A 13,565-nucleotide genomic window follows, 5' to 3' on the forward strand; every position below is an offset into this window, starting at 1 on the left:
CACCCACCCTTTGAGGTTGGAGAAGCTCTGGAACAAACAATCTTTACTTTGACTTTTTTGGAACTATTGGTTGTTCCTTTGGTCCAAGCTGCACACCCAGACCACTGACAGACCTTTCTCTTTGGTGTGGAGTCGGACCATATACAACCACATCCATTAGGATAAGGAACAGGTTCTCAAACTTGGTCCTCAGTTCACATTTACCAGGTCTCCTCACAAATTTGCACATGAAATAATTAGCTTCACCTGTGGACCTTTTAAAATGTATCAGTGAGTAATGAGTACACCTGTGCACTTGTCAGGTGATCTGGAAACGTGAACTGTGTGGGGGGGGGTCCTGAGGAGTGACTTTGAGAACCACTGGGATAAGATGGGTGTAGTATGGTATGCCGGCAGCCAGGCTCCCGGCGACCAGCATACCGGCGCCGGGAGCCCGACCACCGGCATACCAACAGCGTAACGAGCGCAAAGGAGCCCCTTGTGGGCTCGCTGCGCTCGCCATGCTGCGGGCACGGTGGTGCGCCACGCAATTTATTCTCCCTCCAGGGGGGTCGTGGACCCCCACGAGGGAGAATATGTGTCGGCATGCCGGGTGTCGGGATTCCGGCGCCGGTATACTGTGCGCCGGGATCCCGACATTCGGCAACCAGAAGACCACCCGATAAGATATAGTGGCTCACAATAGGGTAAATTTGCTAAGATAGGAGTTCTATTTAAGATGGGATGTTGTCCATAGCAACCAATCAGATTCTACTTCTCATTTATCTAGCACCTTCTAGAAGATAATACCTGGAATTTGATTGGTTGCTATGGGCAACATCCCATCTTAAATAGAACTCCCATCTTAGTAAATTTACCCCAATGTATCACTGAAAGATGCACAATTCTGACACAAAAGGACAAAGTCAATAGAAAAAAAACCCAACAATATTGCAACATTTAATAATATTGTGAATGTGAAGACGTTTTATGCACCATGTTAGTCTAAAAATTATTCATATTCCTGATATTATAAAATATTACACACTATTATTTGAGGTCCATTAACAATGGAGTTTTTAGTAAAATAATTTATCTTAATAATGTTCTAGTGCTCTAACAGGATACAGATTGATTTTAGGTTTACCCTCTTTCTAATGGGCCCTACAGACACGTCGATCCGCCGCCGAGCTGCCTGACCGCAGATACGGCAGACGGGCGACCCAGTGGCGGGGGGGCAGTGACGGGGGGAGTGAAGTTTCTTCACTCCCCCCATCACCCGGCTCCATACAAGTGCAGGCAAATATCGACGATATCGTCCATATTGGCCTGCATGCACAGCCGACGGGGCACCAGCGATGAACGAGCGTGGGGCTGCGCATCCTTCATCGCTGGTGACTCCACACTCAAAGATATGAATGTTATCTCGTTCAATAATGAACGATCGTTCATACCTTTGTGGATTGTCGGCCAGTACAGGCAGAGAGAAATAGATAATTGAAAGAATAAAATATGAGGATCTGCATTTCATATGAATTTAGGCAGAGAGAAATAGATAATTGAAAGAATAAAATATGAGGATCTGCATTTCATATGAATTTAGGATTGCAAAATTTGCTAATCGCAATCTGGGCAATTATCGAATGACTGTTTGACAGGAAGCCGGCATTTATGGGCGGAAACCTGCTGTTTTCTGGGTGTGTCTGAAAAAGTGCAGGTGTGCCGAGGCATGTTTTTAAGGAAGTCCTCTGATGTCAGAGATAACCACTTCCAGCCTCTTGTGTTGCAAGAAATGTGGATGACCTTGCCTGGCACAGATAGGAAAGATCTTCGATGTTCCAGTAATTGCATATGGTTCTGCGATCAGTCCGCATATTGCGATGCATTTGCAATTTCTGCAATGGCCATTTTTTCTCTATTTCTGGGCAGCAACCTATTTGATCACAGCAACTGCTTTTTAGCAGAATCTGCAATCCTTACTGAATAATGGGCCTAATTCAGAGTTGATCGCAGCAGCAAATTTGTTAGCAGCTGGGCAAAACCATGTGCACTGCAGAAGGTCAGATATAACATGTGCAGAGAGAGTTAGATTTGGGTGGGGGGTGTTCAAATTGAAATGTAAATTGCAGTGTAAAAATAAAAGCAGTCAGTATTTACCCTGCACAGAAACAAAATAACCCACCCAAATCTAACTCTTTCTGCACATGTTATATCTGCCTCCCCTGCAGTGCACATGGCTTTGCCCAATTGCTAAAAAAAATCCTGCTGCGAATCTGCGATCAACTTGGAATTACCCCCATGGTTTTGCCCAACTGCTAACAAATTTGCTGCGGCGAGTGTTTCCAATGTCTTATATTTGGAAGTGATTACAGTCAGGCTCACCGACAATGACATATGTTAATGCTGAACCCTACAAATTATGATAGTGTGTAGTATTAAGTTATATAAAAGTCTAGCAGAGCATCTTACCAATGACATCTAAAAATGACAGTGTGATCAGCAGGTTTGTTCCCCAGTTTAAGCAGTTACAGAAAGCAAATGCTCGACCTCGAATTTCAGTGGGATATATTTCACTGAGTACCAACCAGGTCACTAGAGGAAAGAGAAAAGTTTAGATTTACCAACAGAGTCAGATTGTACAAATTCAAGGACCCGCGTGGTCTCTATTGTGTGGCCTCCTCTAGTCACTGGTGGGGTGGGGCTATCAGTACTCATCATATGTATTACTATCAATTAGAGATGAGCGAGTTCTGATTTACCGTAATCTCGTTATTGGCTCACGGACGTCACGTGTTTTTTTTTTAGCCATTAAGAAAAATCCAGAAAAAAAGTACTTGTGATACTTCTGGCATTAAGAACAGAGTAAATCCGAACCTGCTCATCTCTACTATCAATGGTCAATCTTTTCTAACCATGGTTGGAAAGCCCTTATTGGTTTTGCTATCAATGGTACATGACCATGCATTTATAGATCAAAGGGGACCACAGCCGTGCATGTGCATAGCAGGAAGTAAACAACCACTTTTGATGATAAAGTCACCAGCTAACTATCGATCGTCAACCCTACTCCCATGGTACCTCACCTCTCCACACCCCATGACTCCCTTTTCACTTTCCTCCTCATTTCACATTTTATTCATAATAGAGGAGTGTGAGGTGAAAGTTGTGAGAACCAAAGAATTAAAAGAGAGATGCTGGGGAAAGGACAGAGAAGTAGGGACAGAAGGTGGACAGAACCAAATAAGTAGGGAGAGGGGTGAAAAGTAAAGAAAAACAAACAAACAAAGAAAATGATGGCGAAAGGAAAGAGAAACAAAAAGGTGGGTGGAGAGGAACAAGAACAAAAGAGAAATGGGCAGGGAATGGAGTGAAAACCAATCAGAGGTGAAGTGAGAGCCACAGGAGGTGAAGGAGAAGAGCAAGCACTAAATAGATATATGGAGTGAGATGTAATAGGGTCTGAGATCGCCAGAGGTGTGGGATGCCGGCCGATCTCAGACTTTTTTTTTTAAGGGGCACTCACGTACAAGGCAAAACCATGCCTTGTAAGTGAATGTCCCTTTAGAAATAAGTCAGAGATCAGATGGTATCCCGCCCCTCCAGCGATCTTTGACACAATTACATCTTGCCCCATGGGGAGAGAGAAGCGAGAACCAAAGAGGAGTGGGGAAAGGAGAGATAAAAATAGAGAGGTGGGGAGGTCAGAACTAAATAGATGGGGGGGGGGGGGGGGGTAAAGAACATAAAGAGGTGATGAGGAATGATGAGAGAAACAGAGGTGGCTGGCAAGGAAACATAAGAGTGGGGGAAGAGGGAAAAAAAGGTGAGGTGGGGTGCAGAAGAAATGACACTATGGTACTACAGTTGTGCTCATAAGTTTACATACCCTAGCAGAATTTGTGATTTTCTGGCCATTTGTCAGAGAATATGAATAATAACTCACAAACTTTTCTTTCACTCATGGTTAGTGGTTGGGTGAAACCATTTATTGTCAAACAACTGTATTTACTCTTTTTAAATCATAATGACAACAGAAACTACCCAAATGACCCTGATCAAAAGTTTACATACCCCAGTTCTTAATACCGTGTATTGCCCCCTTTAACATCAATGACAGTCTTTTGCGGTAGTTGTGGATGAGGCTCTTTATTTTCTCAGATAGTAAAGCTGATCATTCTTCTTGGCAAAAAGCCAAGAAGAATGGACAGCTTTTGCCAAGAACTGCCACCTGAACTGCTGGTGCGATGCCCCGCGATGTCACAGGGCATCGCACAAGTGTATGGGCACCATTAGAGTTAGGATGCTGGGCAGGGAGGGTTAGGTTTAGGCTGCGGGAAGCGGGCGGAGGTTTAAGTTAAGTTACCACCAAAAAGAGTTAGAGTTAGGCTGCGGGGGATAAAGCTTAGGTTTAGGCTGCGGAAAGGGAAAGTAAGGTAAGTATACTTATGTGAAGGTGAGTATACAGTACTTACCTAGCCCCTGTCAGGACTCTCAACGATGGGAGCTGCTGTCGGTCTTCTGACCGCTGGCATCCCGACAGCCGGCATATCATACCCATCCTGTACAGTATACTGCTCCTATTTGGCTGTCTATTGACTAATAAGTGAGGAAATATTGTAGGCACATCCATGATTATTAGACAAGAAGTAATCGACCTTAGCGCTGAGATCCTATATCACTTTAAATATGCTAAATAGCATATAGCATGCAGCATACAGAGACCCAAATGGGGGACATTTACATGGATCTCTATATTAAAGATTGTCTACCTGGTAACGCCACTGGGTAAATACGTAGGTTATTTTATTCATTAAGCACTATGGCCCCCATTCATCAAGCCCTTGGAGAGTGATAAATTGCACGGTGATAAAGTGTCAGCCAATTAGCTCCTAACTGTCATGTTACATGCTGTGTTAGAAAAAGGAAAGGTACTGTAGGAGCCGATTGGTTAATACTTTATCACCGTGCTATTTATCACTCTCCAAGGCTTGATAAATCTGGCCCTATGACTTTGGCAATATTAAATTATATTTAATAATATTCTGTCATTGCATTTTTAAATAATTTACATTTCACATTTGAATTCTTATGTGAATCAGCTCTTAGTGGGGAGGCTTATTAAGTACTTTTTATCTGGTTATTTTTTGTGTTGGAAAAAAAAAAACATAATCCCACACCATACATGTTATGCATGGATCTTTTCATCACGGTCATATTGGGGCTAATTCAGATGTGGACTGAGTGGATATCACTGCTTCTTCCTTGGAAGCAGCAGCAATAGTTCTGTATGTTAATGCAGCAGGAGGTGTCTATTATAAGTAGACGCCTACTGCTGCAATAGTGATGCGACCTGCATCCTCGGATCACTGACTCACCATAGGGCAGATTTTGGCACCCATGGGGACACGAAAGCCAACCATCGCAGAGACCAGGAAATCTCCATGCAATGACGAATATCCCTGGTCTTTTCCCTCTCCCTAAATGGCGATGACATGCCTCTGTTTTCACAAATGAAGGCAGTCGTCACTCCGTCCCCGCCCCCAAAAAGGCATCAAACTGTCAATCACTGACAGTCTGATGCTGGACTGCTTCCTACATCGCATAACCCATTTGCGCACGCACAGAGCGTGTCCTGCGCATGCGCAAAGTACTGAACAGGGGTAATTTGCACATCAGGAAGCTGATCCAATAGGATCTAAATGAGGACCATTGTCTTTTAATGTAATGGATACTCTCACCATCTCCCACTTCACTGGAGCGATACAATAACCCACCTTACTAAACCTGCAAACATGATGTTTGCTTATTGTATTTCTGCGCCATAACACAGAGCACCTTAAATATTATGCAATTATTTTTTCCACACTTACTTGGTCCAAATCCAATAGAAAAAGCACTTACAAATGCCATCAAACTCAAAAGAGTAATCCAATTTAAAACGGAATGATCCGGCTCAATGCTGGAGAGAGAGGTGCCTTGGGGACTGGAAGTGTTCCTGCTAATGAACCCTGTTGTAAATACCTGTGTTCTAGTCATGGGGGAACTCCGTTGGGCTTCAATAGATATAGCGATGTCACTAATAGATTCCAATGCTACGGAAGAGTTAGATACAGAAGAGGATGCATTAAGTTGTGCAATGGATTCACAACTCTTATATGTGTCCAATTTGACCATAAAACTTGCAAAACCTATTCCAGTTACAGAAATGGCCATTATTATACAGCCAGCAAGAAGTAAAATTCTCCTTCCAGCTTTATCTGCATAGCTCATTGCAACCAGTGTTGAGAGAACCTTCACTATCCCAAGACCTACAGATGCCAACACAGCCGAAGAATTGCTCTGAAACCCCACTGCTCGGAATATGGTTGATGCATAATAAAGTACATTAGGTTGTCCGGTTAATTGTTGAAAAAGCACCAATCCTAAACCCACTAAAGTCCTCGTTCTCATATTGTCCCTGGAGCGGAAGAGGTCCAGAAATGAGTAAACCCTCATGGATGAAGCTGGTTTAACATCTTCTATTGCCGCAAAATCTTCTAGCTGAATAGTGCCACTCTGGGATTCTTGTCCTGAGGTATTTATCTTAGTAGGTGTGGATGGGAGAAAGAGAATACTAATAAGCTGTAGAATAGCTGGGAAAACAGCCACTAGAAACATGTATTTCCATCCAGAATTTGAGCTGGAGAAAAAGTAATTCATTCCATATGAAGTTAGAATGCCGATGGTAATACCAGTCTCATAAAGAGACACAAGCCTACCACGCTGGTGCGGCTGGACGATTTCTGAAATATAGATGCAGCATGCCATTGATGAGATGGATATCGCAAAACCAATAGCAACACGTCCAATAATCAAAGACCAGAAAGATCTTGAAAATATTAAAATTGAGCTTCCTAGCAGCACCAACACATTGCTTGAGATTATGGATGTCCATCGCCCAAAGCGGTCAATTAGGAAGCCTCCTATAATTGAGGCGAAAAGTGCTCCAATCAGAATTGAGCTCACCAGTGCCTCCTGTTTGAAACAGGTGAGTAAAAAAGCATTCTTAAGCTGGAGTAAGGCACCAGAGATTATTCCAAGTTCATATCCAAATATCAGCCCTCCCAACAACGAAACTGTGGCTGACAACAGGAGGGTGGCTGCCGGGAGACCTAAAAATACACATACAAAAAAACATTTCAAAAGTACAAAGTTGCTCATAGTTTAACAAAAGTATGTACATTTTTCCACATAAAAAATTGGATTTTATGTAACTACTGATACCACTACACACGCCAAAGTTCTCCATTTTCTGCTGAATAGTAATATTACCATAATTAACCGATATCCTCATATACTGTGCAGTACTATTCCACTGTGGCCATAGGTAATGTAATGGAAGAAGAACATTTGATTTATTGACAATTTATACATGAAGAGAGACATACCCATATCAAAGTGAAGGTCACTGACAGTATCTTTTCATCTTAGATGTAGCTGAAAAATAATCACATAAGAAGCACAATTAATATATTTTATTAATATTGTTTTACATAATGGTCACGAGTATAGCCTGATTAGCGTAATTGTGAAAATAGCATGCCAGGATTTCCAACAACGTCCATTGTCATGTCTCTTGCTGGGATAAAGAGTACAAAATACTTTAATTTTTTCCCGAGACAGAGAGGAATTTAAAACTTGGTGGAACAGCTTCTGGGAAAGATCGAGTTTTGCTTCGTTTTAAAGCTTTGAAAGATACAAGTTGAAAATACATTCAACTTGTATCTTTCAAAGTTTACATTTGATCAACCCTTTCGCATCCATATGCATAACTCAAAACTTTTAATATCCTCTAATTGTTGTGTAGTATGTACATTAAAGGGGGAGTAGTCATGTCCCAATGGACACATGGCCAAGTAACAATAGGAAAATAGCTGAACTCTAGTGCACAAGCAGCTCCCATACAAAATAGCCCATGAGAACAAATCATACCTCCCAACATATCCAAATTCAGGACAAAGGTACTGATGGTTGAGACGGAACCCTCAAATCAGTAGTGTAGTTTTAGCAACCTATAGGGACTGTATGAATGCACTGAACTTAATTGTAAACCTCTAGAACTCGCGTCCAATCTTCACCTATAGCAACCCCCATTTCCCACAGAGCAGAATCAACTAACCACTACTTATTGGCCACCAGGTCTTATGTGCATGGTTGCAAAGGTTTACTAAAAGCTGATACAGACAATGAAAACTATTGGAGACCCCCTAAGCAAATGCTGTAAAGGATGCCAAGAATATGAATGGAAACTAAGAGGAAAACAGAACAAAATACACTAGTAATACTAGGAGCGAAAAGAAACAGTCTACCATACTGTGAAAATGGGCAGGAACAAAATCCAATAACGACCTTGTGGGTCTCAGTTGTAGACTGGTTAAAAGCTGTAGCAGATGGCTAGAATCATAAATGATAACAGACAATGGTCATGGATGGCAGCTTAACAATTCGATGTAAAGCATACAAAATGAGCATACAAAATGTACAATCGACCTGATTCAGAAGTGGACGTAGTGCTGTGTCTTCAATAGCAGCAGATCTGAGAAGGTGTGTAAAATGATGCGGGTGTCGTCTTTTGAATTGAGGTGTCCACCTGTGCCTTCTCAGATCTGCTGTGTGCATCTGAAGTCCCCTATACCTGGGATCTTGAAGTTCTCAACTGTTCTATAGCCAGGCACGGAGTCTGTAGTCAGACTGCCTAATTGCAGAGGCCCTCCTCACATTATGGGAGCACATAACAAGGAGGCTTACCATCTCTTCTTGCTGCACAGTCATCCAATTACAATACAGGGAATGTCACTTGCTGGTAGCCTTGCTGCTGATGCTGGCACGCTCCACCGCTAAAATAGGGTACATCCCTCCTCCATCTGAAAGGTGCTCTCCCTAATTATTAAACAATCGTAATTTAAATTTAAAAACTGTGATTGCAGACTGTGAAAAGAAACTGGAGCCGTCACCATTCACTCCAATAGAAATAAACAGTATCTAAAATGTGTCCCACAATGGCACATCCACAAAATGTAATTTAAATTTTGGTTTCCCAGGGGCCACTTGTTATCTGGTACCACACAATTACCCTCCTCTGATGGAAAATAGAGTTGGAGCTGCCAAGTCCTGGACACCCGTGCTCTTGCTAAGGTAAAGGTAGGTTCCACCAGGGCTAAATTCTACAAGGCTAAAGACCTCCGACATGGGACCCGAAATCTACCATCTCCACGCTTTGGACACAGTGGCAAATGAAGAAGGGAACAGATGTTGACGTGGATAGTGAAAGCACATGCCCACCAATCTTTCTCCGACCCGTGACGTCAGCGGTTCTATAACCCACTTGGATCCTACATCTACCGTTCCACCAGTGGTCTCCCCAAGTCCTCTAGGTTGCCTGCTTAACGCGTTTTGGACTGGAAGTCCTTTACCAGAAGCATGGTGACACTTCTCTCCATGATGCCAAGAGGCCCCTTCAATCCTAAGCAGCCATGCCACCTGATACAACGGTACCCTCTACTATTCATTCTTGCACCCTGCACCTGTCACAACCTGTGCAGTTCCTCTTTCCTACCATGGCTATCATTAAAACCTGTACTGCTTTGAGTACTGAGTTTCAGAATCACTGCCATACAGAGAGTGCAAGTAAGTGCACCATACAATAAAGAGCATTCTAGTGTAAAATGTAGACTGGAATCTTGACAACCATACAATAAAGAGAGCGTCATAGTGTCTCACATACCATACACAGAACCTTCAAATGCTTGCCATATAATGTACAGAGCATTCCAAAGACAGATATTCATTACAGAGAGCATCTATATAATACGGAGAGCAACAACTGAGCACTATATAATAGTGATCATTTTAGTGTCCATGATACAATACAGTGATCATCCTAGTGATTGTTATACAATAGAGAGAATCCTAGTGATAATCGCACAATATAGAAATCATTTGAATGACTGATATAATACAGAGAACATCCTACTGACCCACATACAACACAGAGCGGTTGGGTATGGGATGCCGGTGGTCAGAAGACCTAGAGTGGCACTCCAATTCACAGAATCCAGATACCTGCTAAGTAAGTATTCTAACCCTCTCTCCCTGCCCACCCCCCAATCATCCCTACCTTCAGCGTAAACCTAACGCTACCCCCCCCCCTGCAGCCCAACCCTGACCCACCTCTTTAGTGCCTAACCCTCCCCCCTACAGCCCAAACCTAACTGTATCTCCTTGGTGCTTAACCTCCAGCCCCCTTTTCCCCCCCACCCCCAAGCCTAACCCCAACCAGCCCCGGCATACTTATGTTTGGGATGGTGACAGTCAGGATTCTGATGTCGGCATTGTGAATAGTGTCAGAGTTTCTGTGCTGGTCTTGTGACCAGTGTTGGGATCCCAATGTCGGTATTCCAACTGCCGGCATCCCTAACGCCAGTATGTCGAACACATCCCACACAGAAAAAATCCTAGTGAGCTCCATATTATACTGATGGCATCCTACTGGCCATCATACAATATAAACAGCATCAAAGTGCAGAGACCAATGGACAGTCACATATTCAACCTCTGATCATAAACCTATACTCAAACTGCACATTACATCCACCATGGGAGGGACACACACAATACACAACCGCTATTTACCTGTACACGGTGCTTGATTCCAGCCACCTTTTAATTTAAAGTCAACAGCATATAATCCCTTGCTCATCACAGCACTGGCCCACTCCAAGGCCCAACCATCTCTACCATACATGGTGGTCACCAAAGTCAATTCATACAATCCTGCGTTTTTGGACATGAAAGCATTGGATGAGGTTACCCTCCTACTACTTCATTCTCCTTCTCGATATTTTTCCAAATCACTCATCCTTAGTCACTTGAGGGTGAGCATAAATTGGAGAAACAGCATGTCTAGGCATAGAGCAGGAGAGAAAGTATTGGATACCACTAGGAAGCAGATTAATATAATGCCTGGGCACAAGTTAAAAAAAAAAAAAAAAAAGAACCAAGAAAATAAAACAAAGTTTTAAAATTATTATTTATGAGCCATTGGCCCAGCCTGATAGCTCCTTGTGGGAAAAATCCACCCCTGCAATGCTGGCTGGTTCACACTTGATCCAATAGTGACTTTAATAGCCAGACACACTCTAATAAAGAGAAGCTCATATTTAAAAAGTAGCACTTTCATTATACTAAATGAAATATGCACTAATACAATGAAATAAAGAATTGTTAAGTGTCCTCTCACAGCAGAGAAATCCCATTACCTGAAGCAGAAATAATCGCATAGTTAAACATACACTCACAGCTTATTTTTGACAGATACATTGGTGAATCTCCCACAGTAAACACAGGTGAGCTTTACTTACTAGCTGCAACTTTCTTAGGATTATCAGCCTAGAACACTCAGCTGCAACCTGGAGGAGGGATCGCTGGCCAGGAAGTTGGAGGAGGAGGACGTGGCAAAGGGGGGAAAAAAACTTTTTCACTTTGCTGTTGTATGCAGTGTGCTGTGTGACCCAGCCTCTTGCATTGCTGCAGCTGAAGTATAGCAGAAGTAGCAGTTAATGTGCGGGAATAGTTACCCATTTACATTATAGTTCAAATAACAAAACTGGAATTCATTTAAAAATGACGTGGAACTGTGTATCAATCCAAAGTAAACAACTTGACTTTTCTATGGTCTAACTTGCTCTACAGCTGAGCAAACAAAACTAATTGCTGTTTTGTTGATATACTGTCTCTTCCTCTAGTTTGTGAGATGTTGCTCATCTCCAAACGATGCATTAAATGAGAGGTGCACAGTCTGTACAGTAGGTCAGGCATTCCCAACCGCAGTCCTCGAGGCACACTAACAGTGCAGGTTTTAGTGATATCCAGGCTTCAGCACAGATGGTTAAATCAAAATAACTGAGGTATTAAGTCACCTGTGCTGACGCATAGAAATCACTAAAACCTGGACTGTTATGGGGCCCATACATTAGCAATTGATTGGGGCACTTTGCCAATTTGTAGACGATTGTGCAAATAAATCTGCAATGTATGGGGTTCACAGAACGCCGATTTCGGCCACAAATTGATTGGGTTTGTCAAATCAGGTTTTTTAACATGTTTAATTTCACAGATCAATTGAGACTGTAGACTGCTAGTGTATGGGCAACAATCAGCAGATTTGCAGACCATTTCTAGTAAAATGATGAGGCTTTCAAGATTGCAGATCATTTTCAATTGAACAGATCGGACAAAGCATTGAAAAAAGGAGATTTATGGTAAGAACCTACCCATACCTCCCAACATGACCCTCTCCAGGAGGGACAGAATGCTCTGCTCCTGGACTTCCCTCTTACTGCATGATTGCCATCACCTGTGCTGAAACACCTTTCTTATCTATTAACCTGTTCAGCACAGGTGTCGGCAATCATACATTAAGAGGAAAGTCCAGAAACAGAGCATTGTGTCCCTCCTGGAGAGGGTCATGTTGGGAGGTATGACTTACCTTTGTTAAATCTCTTTCTGCAAGGTACACTGGGTTCCACAGGGATAACATCGGGGTGTAGAGTTGGATCTTGATCCGAGGCACCAACAGGCTCAAAGCTTTGACTGTTCCCAAGATGCACAGCGCCGCCTCCTCTATAACTCCGCCTCTGTGCACAGGAGCTCAGTTTTGTTAACCAGTCCAATGCAATAGCAGGTAAAAAGGAGATTTATGGTAAGACCTTACCCTTGTTAAATCTCTTTCTGCGAGGTACACTGGATTCCACAGGGAATAACATCGGGGTGTAGAGTAGGTTCATGATCCGAGGCACCAACAGGCTAAAAGCTTTGACTGTTCCCAAGATGCTCAGCGCCGCCTCCTCTATAACCCCGCCTCTGTGCACAGGAGCTCAGTTTCGTTAACCAGTCCAGTGCAGTAGCAGGTAAAAGAGACGACAGCCGTTAGTAGCCACGTACACCACATTCTCGCGTCAGGAGAAGGTATCAGCGGCTAATGCCATACCAACCCGGAGAAGCTAAGTGCATCAGGGTGGGCGCTCTGTGGAATCCAGTGTATCTTGCAGAAAGATTTAACAAGGGTAAGTTCTTACCATAAATCTCCTTTTCTGCAGCGGGGTACACTGGTATTCCACAGGGAATAACATCGGGGATGTCCTAAAGCAGTTCCTTATGGGAGGGGATGCACTGTAGCGGGCACAAGAACCTGGCGTCCAAAGGAAGCATCCTGGGAGGCGGAAGTATCAAAGGCATAGAACCTAATGAACGTGTTCACTGAGGACCACGTAGCCGCCTTGCACAATTGTTAAAGGGTCGCACCACGGCGGGCCGCCCAAGAAGGTCCAACAGACCGAGTAGAATGGGCTTTGATGGTAGCAGGAGCTGGATGGCCAGCCTGTACATAAGCATGTGCAATCACCATTCTAATCCATTTGGCCAAGGTCTGCTTGTTAGCAGGCCAGCCACGTTTGTGAAAACCAAGTAGTACAAAGAGAGAATCAGACTTCCTAACGGAGGCTGTCCACTTCACACAGTTACAAAGAGCCCGTACCACATCCAAAGAC

General features: G+C 43.2%; 1 protein-coding gene across 6 annotated transcripts in view; it reads right to left on the reverse strand.

Annotated features, from left to right (window-relative positions):
* SLC2A10 (solute carrier family 2 member 10) overlaps positions 1-13,565 on the reverse strand; it is a 65,035-nt gene that overhangs the window by 15,722 nt on the left and 35,748 nt on the right. The window contains exons 1-5 of one of the 6 annotated variants that reach the window (XM_063958927.1): positions 11,379-11,866; positions 8,767-8,898; positions 7,407-7,455; positions 5,850-7,130; positions 2,449-2,571 (exon numbers count right to left, since the gene is read on the reverse strand). In XM_063958927.1, coding sequence (XP_063814997.1) covers positions 2,449-2,571; positions 5,850-7,130; positions 7,407-7,410 — 1,408 coding nt within the window. In that variant the 5' untranslated portion in view covers positions 7,411-7,455; positions 8,767-8,898; positions 11,379-11,866. The other 5 variants (XM_063958929.1, XM_063958928.1, XM_063958932.1 and 2 more) reach the window with 5 other exon arrangements.

This window comes from Pseudophryne corroboree, chromosome 3, assembly GCF_028390025.1.
Source record: "Pseudophryne corroboree isolate aPseCor3 chromosome 3, aPseCor3.hap2, whole genome shotgun sequence".
Lineage (NCBI taxonomy): Eukaryota > Metazoa > Chordata > Amphibia > Anura > Myobatrachidae > Pseudophryne > Pseudophryne corroboree.